General features: G+C 33.9%; 1 protein-coding gene across 1 annotated transcript in view; it reads left to right on the forward strand.

The window, feature by feature from the left end:
* csmd3a (CUB and Sushi multiple domains 3a) overlaps positions 1-20,780 on the forward strand; it is a 343,356-nt gene that overhangs the window by 150,158 nt on the left and 172,418 nt on the right. Inside the window, 5 exon segments of the mRNA XM_048153480.1 lie at positions 4,486-4,677; positions 11,105-11,231; positions 13,499-13,701; positions 15,085-15,276; positions 15,840-15,978. Coding sequence (XP_048009437.1) covers positions 4,486-4,677; positions 11,105-11,231; positions 13,499-13,701; positions 15,085-15,276; positions 15,840-15,978 — 853 coding nt within the window.

The following is a 20,780-nucleotide window of genomic DNA, read 5'->3' on the forward strand; positions in this document are numbered from 1 at the left end:
TATTTTCTTTTCTTTTCTTTTCTTTTTTATTCAGTAACAAGCAGCTTCAAAATATTTTCAAATATTGAAGAAAATTTAATCTTATGCCATTTCAGTCAGTAGATATTTTTTATATCATATAATATTATATGTTTGTTATGTTATGTTATGTTATGTTATGTTATGTTATGTTATGTTATGTTATGTTATGTTATGTTATATTATGTACATATGTTATGGTTTGGGCTGGTTTGTAGGAGTTCTGGCAGTCACACGAATAATTCAGCCACATATTTATGCTTTAGATGTACAGTACAGTACATACAAATTTGCAGAAACTTTTCCAGTACTTTACACATTACATATTATGAAATATAAATTACAAACTACATATATGTGTAATATACTTTTGATGCTGCTTGTTATATTTATATATACTGTATATATATCCCAAACCCTTGTTGTTTATGTCTGTCGTAAACTCTGGAGCTTGTCCTGCCCTCTCTCATGCTGCAGGTGTAAGTGGGCAGAATAAGCTGCAGAGTTTACTCCAGTAATCAAAAGTACAGTATCAATAACATGACATTTTCTTGATTAATTCTGTTAGTGCTGTTCACACAAGACTAGATTTTAGAGTTGATTAAATCTGTTATCATCTATAAACTCTCCATAACATCCTCTGCATTTTCATCTCCCGTCAGTAAAGTCTTAATTAGCAGTGCTGCTCATGTTATTGTCTCACAGTATTATAGGCTGTATGTTCACAGAAATGTGAATATTATTATGGCTGTGGGATTATTTCTTTGTTTTATGTGCATAACAAGGTTGCATTATGGAAACTCAAAGTGAAATTCATAAAGTTGTTCCGCCGGGACGGAAACTGCTGGTGGGATCGGATTGTGTTTCTTTCACCCACACCTATTTTCAATGAATTAATTATCTGTATCATTCTCTCATTAAGATCTGATTAGGATTAAACGGTTGGAATGATATTATTTGTGCTCCTGTTCACTGTAATTGCATATGACACAGGAAATACACAGGAAATTGTGTTTGCTCGTAAGATTTAATTGTACGGATCAGAAACGGGAGAAAGCTTCGTTTGCCACCCTGCAGTTCTGTTGATTTTCACAGGTTTGCTTTGTTGAAATGATTGCAGCGGTCCTGAAAGACGCAAACTTTCAGTCCGTAGCAGTAGGGAGGACCAACTTCATATTAATGCCCATGGTTTTGAAATTAAACGCTCAGCAAGTGTGTTTAGGAGGATTTGCACATATTTTAGCTTTATTTTGAACTCCAACAGCTTGATGCATTGGGTGTCTCGGGTGTTTCTTCAACTCTGGCCACTTTTGATCCTGCTAAAGTTTAAAAAAATGAACTTTCTTTGGTTTGATTTTTTTCTCCCAGACCATCAACACCTCCATCACATCTCAAATGATGTATTCTGATGATATTCTGTGGTGGAAAGGATACTTTAAACATGCATTAATGTGTCTGTTTAGTAAGGGATAACCCCCATCAGGGTGGTCAGGTGATCTTGCATCAGCCTGAAGAGGTTTATTCTGCAATAACAACCAGATGGAAGTACATTTTCCCACTTATTACACGGCTACTTGCCACATAAGTAAATAATTAGACATGAAATATTGATCTGAGTTGAAATATTTTATTAGCTCTTTAAACACTAAGCTTCCGCAGAGAGCAGTTGGTAGTTCAAACTAGACAGACATTCAAGGGATACGGTACAGTCACAGCACTTATTAAACACTACTTCTCAACATAAATTATGTTGATAAGAGATATTGATCTGAGATGAAACTGATTTAAAATCATACCTGTTTGTTATCTTAGAATCCATTACAGTGAACAAAACAAGTCACAAAATGCAGCAGCTGTGTTTGTATGAAACGAGAGAGCGAGTCCATGATACCTGATAATAACTGATTCACAAAATATTGATTTGACTGAGTTTTAATATTTTATTAGCTCACTAAATGCAAAACTTCCCCCCAAAAAAAAAAAACATTTGTAGCAAGTGTACATCGCCGCTGACTTCAGTAACCCGGATGAGCCTCTGTGTTATCTGTTTTCAGCGGTTGTTATCGGGGAATAACGTACCGCTGGACGGCGCGATTGACCAATCAGAATCAAGTATTCCACAAAGCCGTGTAATAATTTGTTTTAAGGCCCATTCACACCAAGAATGATAACTTTAAGGATAACTATAGCGATGGCTATATTAGTGCAGTTTGTCTTCTGTCACTTTAAAGGGTTAGTTCACCCAAAAATGAAAATAATGTCATTAATGTCGTTCCACACCCGTAAGACATTCATCTTCAGAACACAAATTAAGATATTTTTGATGAAATCCGATGGCTCAGTGAGGCCTGCATAGCCAGCAATGACATTTCCTCTCTCAAGATCCATTAATGTACTAAAAACATATTTAAATCAGTTCATGTGAGTACAGTCATGATATCATTTATTTGTCGTTATTGATATAATTGTGGTGTGAACTCTGATATTCTGTTATATTTAGAACAATTTTTAGAATTATATCTTTATCGTTATTGTTATAGTTATTGTCCATGGTGTGAACGAGTCTTTGTGAATGAGTGCTTGCATTTTGTATCCTAAATACAATTAAAATTAAATTATATAAAACTATATATAATTTAACTAAAGAAATTTTATATATATATATATATATATATATATATATATATATATATATATATATAGTTTTGTAGTTAGTTATATATATATTAATTTTGTTTGTTTTTACATAATATACAGTACAGTCCAAAAGTTTGGAACCACTAAGATTTTTAATGTTTTTAAAAGAAGTTTCGTCTGCTCACCAAGGCTACATTTATTTAATTAAAAATACAGTAAAAACAGTAATATTGTGAAATATTATTACAATTTAAAATAACTGTTTTCTATTTGAATATATTTCACAAAGTAATTTATTCCTGTGATCAAAGCTGAATTTTCAGCATCATTACTCCAGTCTTCAGTGTCACATGATCCTTCAGAAATCATTCTAATATGCTGATCTGCTGCTCAAGAAACATTTAATGTGTACAATTGTACAAAATATTTGTGTACAATATTTTTTTCAGGATTATTTGATGAATAGAAAGTTCAAAAGAACAGTGTTTATCTGAAATCTAATCTTTTGTAACATTATAAATGTCTTTACTGCCACTTTTGATTGATTTAATGTATCCTTGCTGAATAAAAGTATTCATTTCTTTAATTTCTTTTCAAAAAAATAAAAATAAAAATTCCTACTGACCCCAAACTTTTGAACGGTAGTGTATAATGCTACAGAAGCTTTGTATTTCAGATAAATGCTGTTCTTTTGAACTTTCTATTCATCAAGGAATCCTGACAAAAAAAAGTACACAACTGTTTTCAACATTGAAAATAATCATAAATGTTTCTTGAGCAGCAGATCAGCATATTAGAATGATTTCTGAAGGATCATGTGACACTGAAGACTGGAGTAATGATGCTGAAAATCCAGCTTTGATCACAGGAATAAATTACTTTGTCAAATATATTTAAATAGTACACAGTTATTTTAAATTGTAATAATATTTCACAATATTACTGTTTTTACTGTATTTTTAATTAAATAAATGTAGCCTTGGTGAGCAGACGAAACTTCTTTTAAAAACATTAAAAATCTTAGTGGTTCCAAACTTTTGGACTGTACTGTATGTGTGTGTACTGTTTAATTATTATACATATATAAATACACAGACATGCATGTATATATTTAAGAAATATTTGCATGTATATACTGTATATATTTATATAATTTATATTTACATATAAATATAACATTTTTTTTCTTAAATATATAAACATGTATGTCTGTGTATTTATATATGTATAATAATTAAACAGTACACACAGATATATTATGTAAAAACAAACTTATTTTGGATGCGATTAATTGTGATTAATCTTTTGACAGCACTAATATATATATATATATATATATATATATATATATATATATATATATATATATATATATATATATAGGGCTACAACATAATAATTATAATGAAAATCATTGACAATGAATGTCATTATCGATTAGTCATGTCTGCCCACCATGCATGGGAAACTTCTGCCAGACGCATCAAATTACAGCACTGAATATCACATTTCTATGAACAAAATGCATCTAAACATAGTGGAGGAAACAGAATAGTTATAGTTACCATCCTTGGTGTGAACGGGCCTTGGTTTCATAAAACTAAATTTTTTTATGGTAAGTTTAAAATTTTAAGATTGAAAGTCTGGGTCTCAGATGAGTAAAAGAATAAAAGCTAAAAAATAAATGAAGACAGTAATATTTTTTCAAGACAGTTTTAACATGACCTTCATTTAACGAGAATCTTGGAATCTTCGTAAAAGGAAAATCCCCCTCTGGGAGCGTTCAGAAACACCCACTGATGTTCCTCTTTCACACGCTTTCCCCTCCAGGTTTTGAACTCTCTCACTGTGACGAACCCGGCGTGCCTCAGTTTGGATCCAAAGTCAGCGACCAAGGCCACTTTGCTGGTAGTGTGGTCACGTATCGCTGTGATCCGGGCTACAGTCTCCATGGCAGCAGCGTGTTGAGATGTATGACGGGCGAGAGGCGGACGTGGGACCACCCGCTCCCCTCCTGCATAGGTAATGAGCGCAGCGCTTCACATGCAGCAGGAGAGACGTCAGCTGTGGCCGGAAGAGCAGACTAACATACTGCATTTAAAAAGCAATGCTTTTTCTTTCACAGTCTGTTTAGAAGTAGATGCAGTATACTGTATATAGTGTACAGTAAGCAAGTATTTTGTTCCAAACGCAGCCATTTGCATCCTTAATCCTGAGGATTTATCCTTACATGGATTCCACTTAATTGGACTTGCAGCTGTGTCTAGTGTGTGTGTGTGCGTGTGTGTGTGTGTGTGTGTGTGTGTCTACAAACACCTTGCATGTTTTGTTGTGAATAATTGATCCCCGGCAGTGTCACGCGTTTCAGTGTTTGATGTGTTTACAGCATGATTTCAGTCCTCCACCATCTTACAGGTCTTACCCAATCAAACTCTGATCCCGATGCAGTGTGAGGGTTTGTGTAATTGTTGTTTTTGTTCACCTGCATCATGTAAACACAAGACTGAAGCTGAGGTGTGTCATTTTTCTGATGGTAAACACTTTCTTTTATCCCACTATAATGTACAGAGACAACTGTAATAATCTGTGGTTATGCTTTTCAGTAAGGTTCAGTTTATTGGCATGAGTTGTGCGTGTGATTTTTTTTATTTTTTTTTTTTTTTTATAAAATAATATTAATAAATATTTTATGATAGATGTTTTATACTTATATTTAAAAAAATATTTTATATTTAAAAATATTTCATAGAAATGTAATTTTTTTTATTTATCCCATTATAATGTACAGAGACAACTGTTATTAAACCATAGTTATGATTTACAATAAGGTTAAATTTATTAGTATGAGTTGCATTTTGCAGCATTTATTAATCAAGGTTAATGTTCTTTCACAAACATTAATATTAGTGTGTGTGTGCATGTAATGTTTTTGTATATTTATATTTATAAATATTTTATATTTAATTTAATGAAAATATAATTATATATAAACATACATACATGTGTATGTATATATAATTTTTATTGTTTATTAAAAATAATACATATTATGTTTATTTTTTATTATTATTAATGTAATTGTTAAAAATAGTAATTTCAGAGCTGTAGCACGTAATTAAATAGATGTAATTTTTCATATTTTTATATATAATATTTTTATAAATATGTATTTATATTATTATACATATATATTGTTTTTATACAAATCGTTTACTTATGTTTATAAATATTTTATATTCATTTAATTTACTTAATAAAAAAAAAAAAAATATATATATATATATATATATATATATATATATATATATATATATATATATATATATATATATATATACATACAGGTGCTGGTCATATAATTAGAATATCATCAAAAAGTTGATTTATTTCACTAATTCCATTCAAAAAGTGAAACTTGTATATTATATTCATTCATTACACACAGACTGATATATTTCAAATGTTTATTTCTTTTAATTTTGATGATTATAACTGACAACTAAGGAAAATCCCAAATTCAGTATCTCAGAAAATTAGAATATTACTAAAGACCAATACAAAGAAAGGATTTTTATAAATCTTGGCCAACTGAAAAGTATGAACATGAAAAGTATGAGCATGTACAGCACTCAATACTTAGTTTGGGCTCCTTTTGCCTGAATTACTGCAGCAATGTGGCGTGGCATGGAGTCGATCAGTCTGTGGCACTGCTCAGGTGTTATGAGAGCCCAGGTTGCTCTGATAGTGGCCTGCAGCTCTTCTGCATTGTTGGGTCTGGCATATCGCATCTTCCTCTTCACAATACCCCATATATTTTCTATGGGGTTAAGGTCAGGCGAGTTTGCTGGCCAATTAAGAACAGGGATACCATGGTCCTTAAACCAGGTACTGGTAGCTTTGGCACTGTGTGCAGGTGCCAAGTCCTGTTGGAAAATGAAATCTGCATCTCCATAAAGTTGGTCAGCAGCAGGAAGCATGAAGTGCTCTAAAACTTCCTGATATACGGCTGCGTTGACCTTGGACCTCAGAAAACACAGTGGACCAACACCAGCAGATGACATGGCACCCCAAACCATCACTGACTGTGGAAACTTTACACTGGACCTCAAGCAACGTGGATTGTGTGCCTCTCCTCTCTTCCTCCAGACTCTGGGACCCTGATTTCCAAAGGAAATGCAAAATTTACTTTCATCAGAGAACATAACTTTGGACCACTCAGCAGCAGTCCAGTCCTTTTTGTCTTTAGACGCTTCTGATGCTGTCTGTTGTTCAAGAGTGGCTTGACACAAGGAATGCGACAGCTGAAACCCATGTCTTGCATACATCTGTGCGTAGTGGTTCTTGAAGCTCTGACTCCACATTTTTGAATGGGTTTTGTTTCACAATCCTCTCCAGGGTGCGGTTATCCCTATTGCTTGTACACTTTTTTCTACCACATCTTTTCCTTCCCTTCGCCTCTCTATTAATGTGCTTGGACACAGAGCTCTGTGAACAGCCAGCCTCTTTTGCAATGACCTTTTGTTTCTTGCCCTCCTTGTGCAAGGTGTCAATGGTCGTCTTTTGGACAACTGTCAAGTCAGCAGTCTTCCCCATGATTGTGTAGCCTACAGAACTAGACTGAGAGACCATTTAAAGGCCTTTGCAGGTGTTTTGAGTTAATTAGCTGATTAGAGTGTGGCACCAGGTGTCTTCAATATTGAACCTTTTCACAATATTCTAATTTTCTGAGATACTGAATTTGGGATTTTCCTTAGTTGTCAGTTATAATCATCAAAATTAAAAGAAATAAACATTTGAAATATATCAGTCTGTGTGTAATGAATGAATATAATATACAAGTTTCACTTTTTGAATGGAATTAGTGAAATAAATCAACTTTTTGATGATATTCTAATTATATGCCTAGCACCTGTATATATAATTTTTATTAAAGAATAATAAATATTATTATCATTTTTATTATTATTAGTTTAATTGTTATCAATAGTCATTTCAGAGCTGTAGCAAGTAATTAAATAAATGTGAAGACAAACATTTTTAATTAGGAAAAACCACAAATTATGCACCAGAAAGTAAGAAGTTTGCATTTTTGATTTCTTCTTGACTGTGAACATATGCAAATAATCTTGGTGTGTCGCCTGTTTATTTGGTCAATTGAGAACTACAAAACATTTAGCTTAGCAATTAATGCTAGTTTAGATGTTTACTGGTAGTGTTTGTGTTTTGCTGTTCCTGGTTTCATTTGCATTGTTAATCAGAGACTGCTTCATTGCTCAAATCCTGAGTTTAATGTGCTGAAAAGAGCTTGCACTGTTAATGACTAGATAATCTTTTGTTCACGTAGCCTTGAGATTCATACAGTGCAAACAGAAATTCTCATGAGGGAAAATGTTTTTTGAGTACATACTCATTTGCAGAGTGAATATTCATAATTACCATGCTGAAAAGACCAGCATATGTTGTGTTTTGGATGCTGGTTTGCTGTTTTCCAGAGCGGGATGTTGTCCAGAAGTGGTTTGTCCAGCAGATGCTTAATTATAGACTCAAACTTCTTAACCTGCAAATCACATTCAATTACTAGATGAACAGCTCTTGCAATAGTTTAACAAGCAAGACATTGGCTATATTGTTTGCAGGTTGCCAGTATAAGGTGTTTTTCACTCATTTAGCATGACTCTACCAACATTATTTCATTCTTGTATAAATTCCTAATTATCCTACATGCTGTTTTCATGACCCTAAGTTAATTAAGAGCACATGGATTATTTATACTTTAAAAATGTAATTTGTCACACTGCATGACCATTTGAACTGCGAAAAGGTCAAACCAGTTATAACACTCAAAACATGCATGAGTAATTTCTTAAAAATGTTGAAAAAGTATGTTATTTGTCAGCAACTCAACTTTACATCATACATTTTTAACCATGTTGTTCAGGTCAGCTTTGTCCATTTAAAATAAGGTTGTTTTGGAATTTAAACAATAATCACATTGTTTTTATTTCTTTTTTTCTTCTTTCTTTCCAATCGGTTACTTACAAGGTTCCAGTTTACTTAAAGAGGACCTATTATGTGCTTTTACAAAGTCTTGATTTAGTTTTTGGGCTCTGTTAGAAGAGGTTTGCATGCATTATTTGCCTCATATTCTCCATTGTTGCAGCTCCTCTCATCCCAGTCTGTCAGTAAGGCTCTGTTTAGTTCCTGTCTCTATGAAGCCCCTCCTTCTGAAAAGCACACTGTGCTCTGATTGGTCAGCTGGAGCAGTGTGTTGTGATTGGTGTTTTGGGAAATGTCCCGCCCCTTACCATAACCGCCAGTTTCAACACACTACTAACTAACTCAGCCAGGCCCCGCCCCTGTATTTTGCATATAAATTATGTAAATGAGGAATATTGTGGCGCATTCGTTCCCAGAAGAACCTCAAGACTGCAATGGAGTCTTTGCTGAGCTTTTTCATGCTCAAACAGCAAGATTACACACTAAAGAAAGATGAACATGGAACAAAAAAAACATAATAGGTGCTCTTTAAACTACTCTCGTAGTCTATGTAGTCAGCAAAGTACACCAGAACAGAGCCCCATTCTCCAAACGCCCTATACAACTTCAGATAAGTTGATTGGTCTCGTAGAGTCATAAATATTTATGGTAGTCCGGCGTGTTCTTGGCTTTTGTATGATGAAATTGATGAACAATAGAGCAGTCAGAACGAAGTAGCCGTGCTCTCTGAAGACAGAATCCCGATGAGCAGATGCTTGAAGCTTGCCTCAGGGATCTACTTGCTCTTATGACAGCGCCTTGGGAATTTCGACATCAAAATGGTGCACATTGAGGCTGTACTAAATATTTCATGCAAAAGCTAGCTGATAAATGCCTCCCTTTTATACAGCTATTTTCCCTCTTCACAAAACAGATCACATGCAATTATAAAATGAAATATAAAATATTAATTTAGGTAGTTTTTTTTTTCTTTTCTTTTCTCCCTGACGAAGCAAGTTCACCGTCCAGATCACTTTCTGCTGTTGTTCCAGCCCTCATGTTTAGTCAAGATTGATTTTGCATGATTTCTATCTGGGTTCCCAGAGACATTAGTGCTGCATGTGATTAAATGATATATAGAAGGCAATGAAAGAACGCTCCTTTACAGTCGCTGGAGCTGTCAATCAAACAGCGAGAGTGTCTTGGACTCAACAATTTTTTTATTTACATCATGTTTGCACTGTTAGTTATGATGAAAGCATTCATTAGTTTGCAGAAATTGATTTACAATGACAAGATCACTGCTTTCATGACTACAATGCAACCTTTCATGCCACGATCGAAATATAATGCTATAATCAGCACTTTTCATAATTAGTAAACCTTACTGTGATAGTAAACATGTGCTAAAATCCTGAAGTCTCACAACAAACAGAGCATTCAAATCAGAGGGCTATAATGCTTTTTATTTCTAAATTATGACTATTTTTGATGTAAAAATCATATTAACATTATAAGTGAATCCCAGGAAACATTATAAAACAATAAAATAATGCAGTTCATGACCACTTTAAGGGATTTTTACTCTTCACCAGGTGAAAAATATTCATTAAATGAGTGATTAGTGATGTTTGCCTTTACTGTTGTTCATATTGGGTTTGGGGGCAAATGAATTGCAAAAGAACTGTAAGAATAACGGTTTTCTAACAGGTTTCTCCAAAATAACATTCTTGGTTGATTCAAACAAAGTGTTGCAGTACACTCGGGATGCTCGAACGAACAAAGCAATGTTTTGATATTGCCACAGAATTACTGTTCACAGCTTTCAGGGGAATCAGTGGTTGTCTCTGCATATTAAACTCTTCATATTCACACAAAAACCTGAAAAAATGACACACTCCAGCTCTAAAGTGGCCATTGAAAAGATATCAGACGTAATAATCTCCAGGGGCACGCTTTCATTTTCTGGAGTGTTTGTCTTGGCCGTCTCTGTGTTCGTTACCATTGTAATGACAGTAGTTTCTTTGTCAAAAGGAAATCTGTTCGCTCATGAGATCAGTGTTTGCTCCATAATTCGGTACAGAAACAAGTGCTTTAATGAGCGAAGTAGTGCAGATATTGGGGCCGCAGTAATGAATATGATAATACTTCCTTTATTTTTGTGATATATGCAGCGGTCCTCTGCTTTTCATGCAAGACTGAGCTCATAAATAACGTGGACAGAGTTTTAACATTAATTAATGACATGCACAAGGAATGTAGTTAAAAGCGCCGTCTAGTGCATGCATAATTACAGCCCATTGTTGCATGGCCTCGTCGGGATGATGAGGGGGTGGCGTGGTCGAGTCGGATCCAGCAACAGACATTCCAGCGGCCCGAGTCTCCGCAGAGCATCATTAATGGCAGAACGAATACGTCGGCGTCGTGGGTGGGAGTTGACGGCGCAATAACTTCATGTTTTGATCTATTGTAGCGGAGTGTGGGGGAAGTTTTAAAGGTGAGTCATCCGGACGGATACTCTCTCCCGGATACCCCTTCCCATATGACAACAACCTCCGTTGCACATGGACCATCGAGGTGGACACCGGCAACACTGTCAGGTGACTGTTTATTAACTTGCACAAGCTCTTTATGTTGGGTTGGATTTTAGCAATTCCAATTCCCAGTTTTGATTCCAAAGTGGCAAGAAAATGAAGTCAGATATTTAGAGATCAAGCATCTGTCTCTTTTTACAAAACATTTAGTTGCAGCTGAATGCCATGAACAAAAATCAGCAGCTTAAAGAACACTTTTGAACTTTTACCTTTGGTTTTAACAAAAAATATCACAGCAAATGTGACCGAGCTAAAGAAAAAAACATTATTAAATACAAGTAAACACTAGTAAAATAAGAACAAATAAGAACAAACATAAATACAAAATATATTCAGTCGAGAGCAGTGAGTGATTTCCTCTTTGTCTTGTTGTTTGATTATCATTAATGAAACAGACGGCAGCAGGTTTATTAGGCTGCTGTCACTTTAAGAGCGAATGCACGGATCCATTATACTGTTACTAGGTGTGTGACGACACACTTACCTCATGAGATAATACATGATGTTGGGTGCGCAACAAGACAAGATGATAATTTTAAGAAACACTATATTTAAGGAATCTTCAATGGCAAAATATGACTGGAAAAATAGTATTTTATTTGATTGAAAGTCACAAAATGCAAAACAATGCAGGTGCAATTTACTAACCTTTTAACTAATCTAGAGCTGTCACTAACGATTATTTTGGTAATCGAGTAGTTTTGACAATTAATTGACTAATCAGATAATATTTTTGTGGTAATAAAAGTAAAATTACTTAATACATATATAATAATAATAATTGATTTACATAAAGCATTAAAATTAAGTAATTTTATGGTTTTATTGAATAACACTGTTAAAAAATACAATGTAATCAACTTATTTACATTATGTATTATGACAAATGCCTGCAGAGGGCGCCAATGGCCTGGCGATTGTTGTTGTTACACTTTACAGCAGATCAAATCCTTGGCCATTTCATTCAAATATCTACATAATCTACTTAATATTTGGCCACTTCTTTACAATAGAAATGCTACACTGTAATTTCTTGAACAACAACATGTGGACATCAAAACATCCAATAAACTTGTATTTTAATCTCATCACACCCCTCACTGTTACACATCGGATTTCTGTTTACTTTCACTTCAGACAAAACTGACTGTGTTTACATGGATACTCATTATAGGGCATTTTGACATAAATTTGTGTGTATTTGTTCATTCAAATGCAAGAATATGCGAAAGAGAACTCAATTCAGTATTCTCACGCTGTATGAAGAGACGGATTTCTGTGTGCGCAACGGAAAACAGAGCGCAAGTTCTCTTCCGCTTCTTCTTACACTTAAATCGCTTTAATGTTTACATTGGCAAGACTTCGCAAAATAATTCTCTATTCCAAAACGCCACGCGCTGGTGACCCCTACTGGTCAAAACAGTGCAAATGCAAGTGAAAACTCAGCCCGAACTTGCATAAAAAAAACCTTTTATAATCCAGTTGCAAGTGTTTTATTGAAGGTGTAATCAATTAAATGCAATTAATAAATCATCTAATACCATTAAATATGAAGTGTCTTCTTTATAATATGTGATATTTTATTGAATTGTACGGCTTGTTATGTTCATTTTATGGAGGGCTTGGTTAATCAGTCTTCATAAATGTGTCATTAATTGTGAACAAATTTATAAAATTGAACCTAGATCAGGTAAAAATCATATGTGGTCACTGGTTCATGAGATCGCCACCTAGTGGCAAACCATTGGAATTTTGAATAATTTCTATACCGTTATGTTGTGAATGAACACTGAAATCACATGACTTTGGTAAAATTCAACCCAACTTTGGTCTGGTTCGAAACAAATGATTTGCAAAGATTTGATGGAGTGTGTTTCGTAAGAGCCCATCACTATCGAGAGTCCTGGTTATTTAAGAAATTGCATAATAATTGACTCTGACCTGAAGTGAAGTATATCTACCTACTTAAATGTCATTTTATTTTCATTATGATTGAGGACTTTGACCTTTGTTTATGGTGCTGTATTAGTCTTTATTTGATGAGGGACACGCTTGCTGAGGAAATAAATGATTGAAAGTCTGCTATAATTAATTATTGGTAACACTTAAGATCCCATTAACTAACATTAACAATGATCAATACACCTGTTGCAGTATTTATTCGATTTGTTAATGAAACCTAAGAAGTTAAGAAGTGTTACCAAATTATTTATTTGATTAGATTACTTCTTACTTCAGAATTTCAGTGTGAATTGAATTTTTTTTTTCTTTAGTTTGCAGTTCTTGGCGTTTGACACGGAGGCGTCACACGATATCCTGAAGGTTTGGGACGGACACCCGGAAAACGAGATGGCTCTGAGGGAAGTGAGCGGTTCGCTGTTACCGGACGGCATCCACAGCACTCTCAACATCGTCACCATCCAGTTTGAGACAGACTTCTACATTAGCAAATCTGGATTTGCCATCGACTTCTCTAGTAAGTACTTTTCTTTAAAAACCAGTTTCACACTACACTAATAAACTAATATGCGAAACATCTTTAGTAAGGCTTGATGGCGTGACTAAAATACTTTTTAATAATTTCAAACCCAAATTGATTCAAAACGTTTTGTTTGAGTGTTCACTGTTGTACCCTGTTTCTTTCATATATAAAAATATTTTTTGTTTACTTATGAACATAAATGTTGCTGTTTATTTCTAAGAGATAACATTGGTGCATATGAATAAATAAGTTTTTCAAAAGTTTGGGGTCGTAAGATTTGTTGTTTTTGGAACAAGTCTCACCAATGCTTGCGTTTATTTGATCGAAAATACAGTAAAAATTGTGAAATAGTTACAATTCAAAACAGTTGCTTTCTATGTGAATATTTAGCAGGAGTCTTCTATTTTCTTACGTTTGAGACACATTTAGGCATTTTTAAAGGTCAAACCAGGTTAAAAATAGGAGCTTAAGAACAGGTGCATTTATTTGGTCAAAAAAACAGTAAAAATTGTGAATTATTGCAGTTCAGAACAGCTGTTTTCTATGTTTCTGCAAACCTATTTTCTTAAGTTTGGATCGCATTTAGACATTTTAAAGGTCAATCCAGTTTAAAAGCAAGATCTTAAGAACAGGTGCATTTATTTGTTAAAAAATACAAAAAAAAAAGTGAAATATTTTTACAAATTTAAAATATCTGTTTTCTATGTGAATATATTGTAAAATATAATTTATTCCTGTTATCAAAGCTGAATTTTCAGCATCATTACTCCAGTCTTCAGTGTCACATGATCCTTCAGAAATCATTCTAATATGATGATTTGCTGCTCAAGAAACATTTATGAGTTGTGCTGCTTACGATTTTTGTGGAAACCGTGACAGATTTTATTTATCAGGATTCATTGATGAATTGAAAGTTTAAAAAAAAAAAAACAGCATTTATATGAAGTGGAAATCTTTTGTAACATTATAAATGTATTGACTATCACTTTCAATCAATTTAATGCATCCTTGATGGATAAAAGTGTTTTTCATTTTTTAAAAGAAAAGAAGAAGCAGCTTACTGATCCCAAACTTTTGAAAAGGGCTGCTTGGCCAGAATAATAGATCCTCTGTTAGAAGAAAGAAAAAGCCATTTCAGAGTAAATGCATAAAAATCGCATCCATTAGCGAGTGATTTTCCAGTCAAACAGGCCGCTGTAGCTCAGCCGTATTTCACACCTGCATTAGATAGTGTTCTGCTTAGACGGAGCCCCCAGTGAGCCATTGTACAGCGCCGAGGCCATGTGACCTCATTTCAGAGCGGGAAATGCTACCTCCTGCGGAGATATCCCGGTAAGTGAAAAGTGAGCACAGCTGGTCACTGTTCTCGTTTCGCAGGTTCAGTGGCGACCGCCTGCAGGGATCCGGGGACGCCCATGAACGGCAGCCGCAGCGGCGAGGGGAAGGAGCCGGGCGACACGGTGACCTTTGCGTGTGATCCCGGATACGACCTGCAAGGCGAGCCCAGGATCACCTGCATTCAGGTGGACAACAGATTCTACTGGCAGCCCAGTCCTCCTACCTGCATCGGTGAGATTTATTCAATTTGCAGCACTGCCGCCAGAGACCTGTAAAATACGAGCGGCCCCTCATTTCACACTTGTCAGCTCTGACGAAATGACTAAAATAACTGGCAGAAATGACTTGAATCACCCTTTATAAAGGCCTGGAATAATAAATCTCTTTGATGGAAATTTCTGATCGCTTGCCCAGTCAGCGCTTATACTTCTGGGTTTTAGGAAACTGGGGTGAAGACTTCCCATGATAAACGCTTCTAGGATACTACATTTATTTGGTGGATAGCGGCAGTCTGCAAAACCTATTTTCTTAAGTTTGAGTCACATTTAAACATTTTAAAGGTCAATCCGGTTTAAAGCCAGACCTGGAGCTTAAGAACAGTGGGAGGAAGGGCACTTATCAGCTTTCCTGATGAATATTAATGATGTGAAAATGACTCAGCTTGTCACTACATGATATATCTGCCAACAAAGTGATTTACTCCTATGACATCTAGCCGTTTTGAGATAAAATAACTATAGGGAGGAAAAAAAGATGAAACTTTATTAAAACTGCCCATAATCTGTGTTTTCCAGCTCCTTGTGGTGGGAACATTACAGGCTCATCTGGATTCATTCTGTCGCCGAATTTCCCCCACCCGTACCCGCACAGCAAAGACTGTGATTGGTTCATCACGGTTCACCCTGATTACGTCATCTCCTTGGCTTTTATCAGGTAAGATCTTAACTGTGTTTTACGTGAAGGGTTAAATGTCATTATGAAAACTGGAAGATACATTATTGATGTAAAATTAATCAGAGGAAATTGAATGACTCTTCAATTTATATATATATATATATATATATATATATATATATATATATATATATATATATAGTACCTGTCAAAAAAAATAAATAAATAATGTTTTTAAATTAAGTCTCTTCTTCTCACCAAGGCTGCGTTTATTTCATTAAAAATACACTAAAAAAACCTGAAATATTATTACAATTTAAAATAGTTGTTTTCTATGTGAATTATATAATAATCATAAATGTTTCTTGAGCAAGCAAATCATCATATCAGAATGATTTCTGAAGGATCATGTGACACTGAAGACTGGAGTAATGATGCTGAAAATTCAGCTTTGATCACAGGAAATAAATTACACTTTACTATATATTCACATAGAAAACAGGTATTTTAAATTGTAATAATATTTTGTGATTTTTACTGTATTTTTAATCAAATAAATTCAGATTTGATCACAGGAATAAATTACATTTTACTATATACTCACATAGAAAACAGATATTTTAAATTGTAATAATATTTTGTGATTTTTACTGTATTTTTAATCAAATAAATTCAGATTTGATCACAGGAATAAATTACATTTTAATATATATTCACATAGAAAACAGATATTTTAAATTGTAATAATATTTTGTGATTTTTACTGTATTTTTAATCAAATAAATGCAGCCTTGGTGAGCAGAAGAGACTTCAAAAACATTAAAAAAAAAGTTGTAATGTTTTATATAATAATGTTTTATATTATATATATATATATATATATATATATATATATATATATATATATATATATATATATATATATATATATAAAGTCAAACCAAAAATTATTCAGACATTTTTTATATTTTTTATATATTGATATATTTTTTATATATTTTTACTAGTGGGTTTAGAACACTATAGTTCATTTATGTAAGTGAGGATAGCAAAATAAAGTAAACTGTGACATATTAATACCCATAAATTCTTCATACAGTGGACTAATACAGTAACACTGATAAACATCTGGAACCAAAAATGATTCAGACACTTTGACCTCACTACTTTAACCTGAAGATTATTTTTTTCTGACACTGTTTAATTCTGAGATCTTGTCATATTTTATTGCCATTTACTTTTTTTAAACTATAGTGAATAAACTGAATTAATGGATGAAATGTTCAAGGTGTCATTTTGGTTTGACAGTATATATATATATATATATATATATATATATATATATATATATATGTGTGACCCTGAACCTCAAAACCAGTCATAAGGGACAATTTTTTGAAATTGAAATTTAGATTTATACATCATCAGCTGAATAAATAATCTTTCCATTGATGTATGGTTAGTTAGGATAGGACAATATGTGGCCAAGATAAAACTATTTGAAAATCTGGAATCTGAGGGTGCAAAAAAAATAAATAATAATAAAAAAAAAATATTGAGAAAAATCTTTAAAGTTGTCCAAATGAAGTCCTTAGCAATGCATATCCACTCACAAAAAATAATTTTTTGATATATTTACAGTATTTACAGTACAGTATATTTACAAATTTACAAAATATCTTCATGGAACATGATCATTACTTAATATCCTAATGATTTTTGGCATAAAAGAAAAATCGATAATTTTGACCCATACAATGTATCGTTGCATACTTATGACTGGTTTTGTGGTCCAGGGTCACATATTACAACATAACTTCTTCAATACTGTACATTTTTTCACAACTCATGATCTTAAGTTTTATATTATTTAGTCTAATCTTAAGTTTTCCCCCCCACAAATCTCAGTCTTTTAAGACTTTTTATATATATATTTTCTTCATTACAATCAGATGATGGATACACCACCTAGACATCTTTGACTTTGTCCCACAAAATTATCAAACTGAATTTTTGAACAGGTGAATCATAGAAGAGATGTATTCTAGTCATTGTCAGTGTGATTTGCATTTTTAATGCATCTTTGAATAAATTATTACATCCGAACATATAAAATGAGTGTCACGTCACTGACCCATAACTGCTTCCGTCTTAGACTGTAAATTAGAATATGATATTGATATCAGACTGTGATCTGTGCACCAAAAACTCAATTAATTTCAAATTAACACATGACTTGGAATTGTGTTTTTATCAGCATGGTAATTGGGAAAAGATTTCTCCAGATAGATGGGATGAGTCACAGTGACATTATCACAGTATTTACAAAATCCTCTCAAATTAATGGCATATTGTTGGTGCAGTTTTGGGATAATAAACAAATCTTCATAATGACATTAATACGGCCGCCTGCTCTCATTGCAGTACTTAAATGTGAAGTGCAATGTTTTCTGACTACATTTTCCCAAAGCGTCGCTGTGCCATTTATGTGCATTTTCCACCCACATCGGATGTTTCCACTTCATAATATTCCCCACCTGAAACGTACAGAAAAGGCTCTTCAAAACATTTTCTGCCTCTGATGACCTAAAAGGTCTTTTAGGAAGATCACAGGCCCGCACACTGAAAACTGGATGGAGCTTGTGATGTTGTCAACAAGCACTTGATAAATTTTCATGTTTTCAATAGGATGCTGCTTGTTTTCTCTTCCTGTTTTACACACTTTATAGGCATTTTACATTTCTACACAGAGATTTAAAGGGCTAGTTCACACACAAAAGTGAAAGTTTTGTCATTATTTACTCACTCTCATGTCACTTCAAACTGCTATTTCTTCTGTGCCTACACACAAAGAAAAATTGTAAACAACCTTCACACATCTGTTTTTCATATGACAGATTAAAGTTCCAAAATTTACATTAAAACACCATATCAGAGTGGTTTGTATGACTTGTGAGTAGGGATGCACGATATATATCGGCCATCATGACTCGGCCGATATATGTTAGTTTTTAATGTTATTGTTACCGGCCTGATAAGAAAATTTGGCCGATATATTAAAGCCGATAAATGATCATTTATTTCCATCAGCTGAGACACTGATGGTTTTGAATTGCTTGAAATATAATTGGAGTCACTGCAAAAAGTGCAACATGTGCAGCTCAAAATATAATTACATGAGCAATATCACATGAGTATCCATGCGTTATGGCTGCATATCAGCACGGCTGTGATTCAGCTGTAGTTAATCACAGTGCTGATATACAGCCATAACGCATGGCTACTTGTGTGATATTGCATTTATACAACCGTTCGACGATACGAGTGTGTAAATAAATAAGAAACAACAACGGAGTGTCTTCAAAACCCTCTTTTGTGAGGAACTACTTCCTTCCGCCACAGATTCAGATCTCAAGTTGACAGTTTGACCAAGCCTCCGTTACTAAATCAACTAAAACATCACTTTAGAACTAGTAAAGTTTGCCACCATCTAACGACGTATTAATGTAACTTTCACTTAGGGCTGCATGATTTAACGCAATTTTAGCGCACACGATTTAGCAAAGGCTGCAGTTATTTTATGCGCAGCTTGTCAGAGCTTTACAACTCTGTGATCAGTAGTAAATGCTTCTCCATCTGAAAGCCAGAAGGCGCTCTCACTGCAGAAATTGCAAATATGTCCTGCTGACGAAGTAGAATATGCGTAATTTCAGGAAATCCCATACTATCCCTGTAGCCAAATAAACAGAAGATTGAAATGTTTTGATTGATTAAACATGACTAATAAACACACGACTGCCTTATTCTGTGTAAGAAGCCACATCATCTCACAGAAGGACGCTCAACTGTTGTTATGAAGTGAGTTTGGAGTAAAAACGTTATTAAATGTTGTCTTTTGTTGAACCAGATGTTAATAAATGCTTCTCATGTCTGGAAAGATGTTTGTTGCTTTTTCAAATGCACATTATAAGCGACTCAAACTCGCAGTGCTTTCAGATGGATTAGCATTTGGAGCCATACTTCATTGACAAGCTGCACATAAAAAAATAATCAATGTTTCAAATCAATGTTTTTTTTCTAATCATCCAATTATTTGTGCAGCCCTACTTTCACTCAATCCATATTACGCATTAATGGACCCTTTCTCAATACCAAATACAACATATTGTACATATATACAAAAGCAGTGCTCTACAGGATGTAAGTTAAATATAGCTTTAATATTAAATTATTAAATTTAACATAGTCCAATTTTATTTGCTCAGGAGCAAGTAATAGATTAAAAAGACCAAAGATTGCACATTTTATGTACCCAAAATTAATTATATCTCATGTTTAACCACTATAAGCGCAAGCAGCAAATCCCTGAAGCACTGGCCGAGATGAAGCTGTTCTCGGTGGGTAATCGAGCACTGAATGGCCGCTGATGGCCTGGAGCTAACATCTCTGAAAACAAATTGTAAAATAGGCTCAATAATTAAATATGAGTCACATATTTCAGTCTAAACAACTACGTTCTCGCCTGAAAAACTCTTAAAACTACAGTTTGTGGTTTCCACTTGTAGTATTTGTAAAAAAAATATGGTGGATTTGCTCGGCCACCATGACAGTCGCTTCAAGCGGAGCGATACAAACGGTGAAAAGGTAAGAGTGCTTCTTATCACACGGCTCTCAGCCAATCAGATTCGAGAACCAAGAAAGAACTGTTGTATAAATGATATAATATAACATCATTATAATCGTGTGCCTGAGACTTTTGTTTTTGTAATCAGGCTCTTGAAAATTATATAAAGATTTGGATTTATCGGCCAATATATCGGTTTTAAAGAATTATCGGTTAT

Source organism: Megalobrama amblycephala, linkage group LG13 (assembly GCF_018812025.1).
Source record: "Megalobrama amblycephala isolate DHTTF-2021 linkage group LG13, ASM1881202v1, whole genome shotgun sequence".
Classification (NCBI taxonomy): Eukaryota; Metazoa; Chordata; class Actinopteri; order Cypriniformes; family Xenocyprididae; genus Megalobrama; species Megalobrama amblycephala.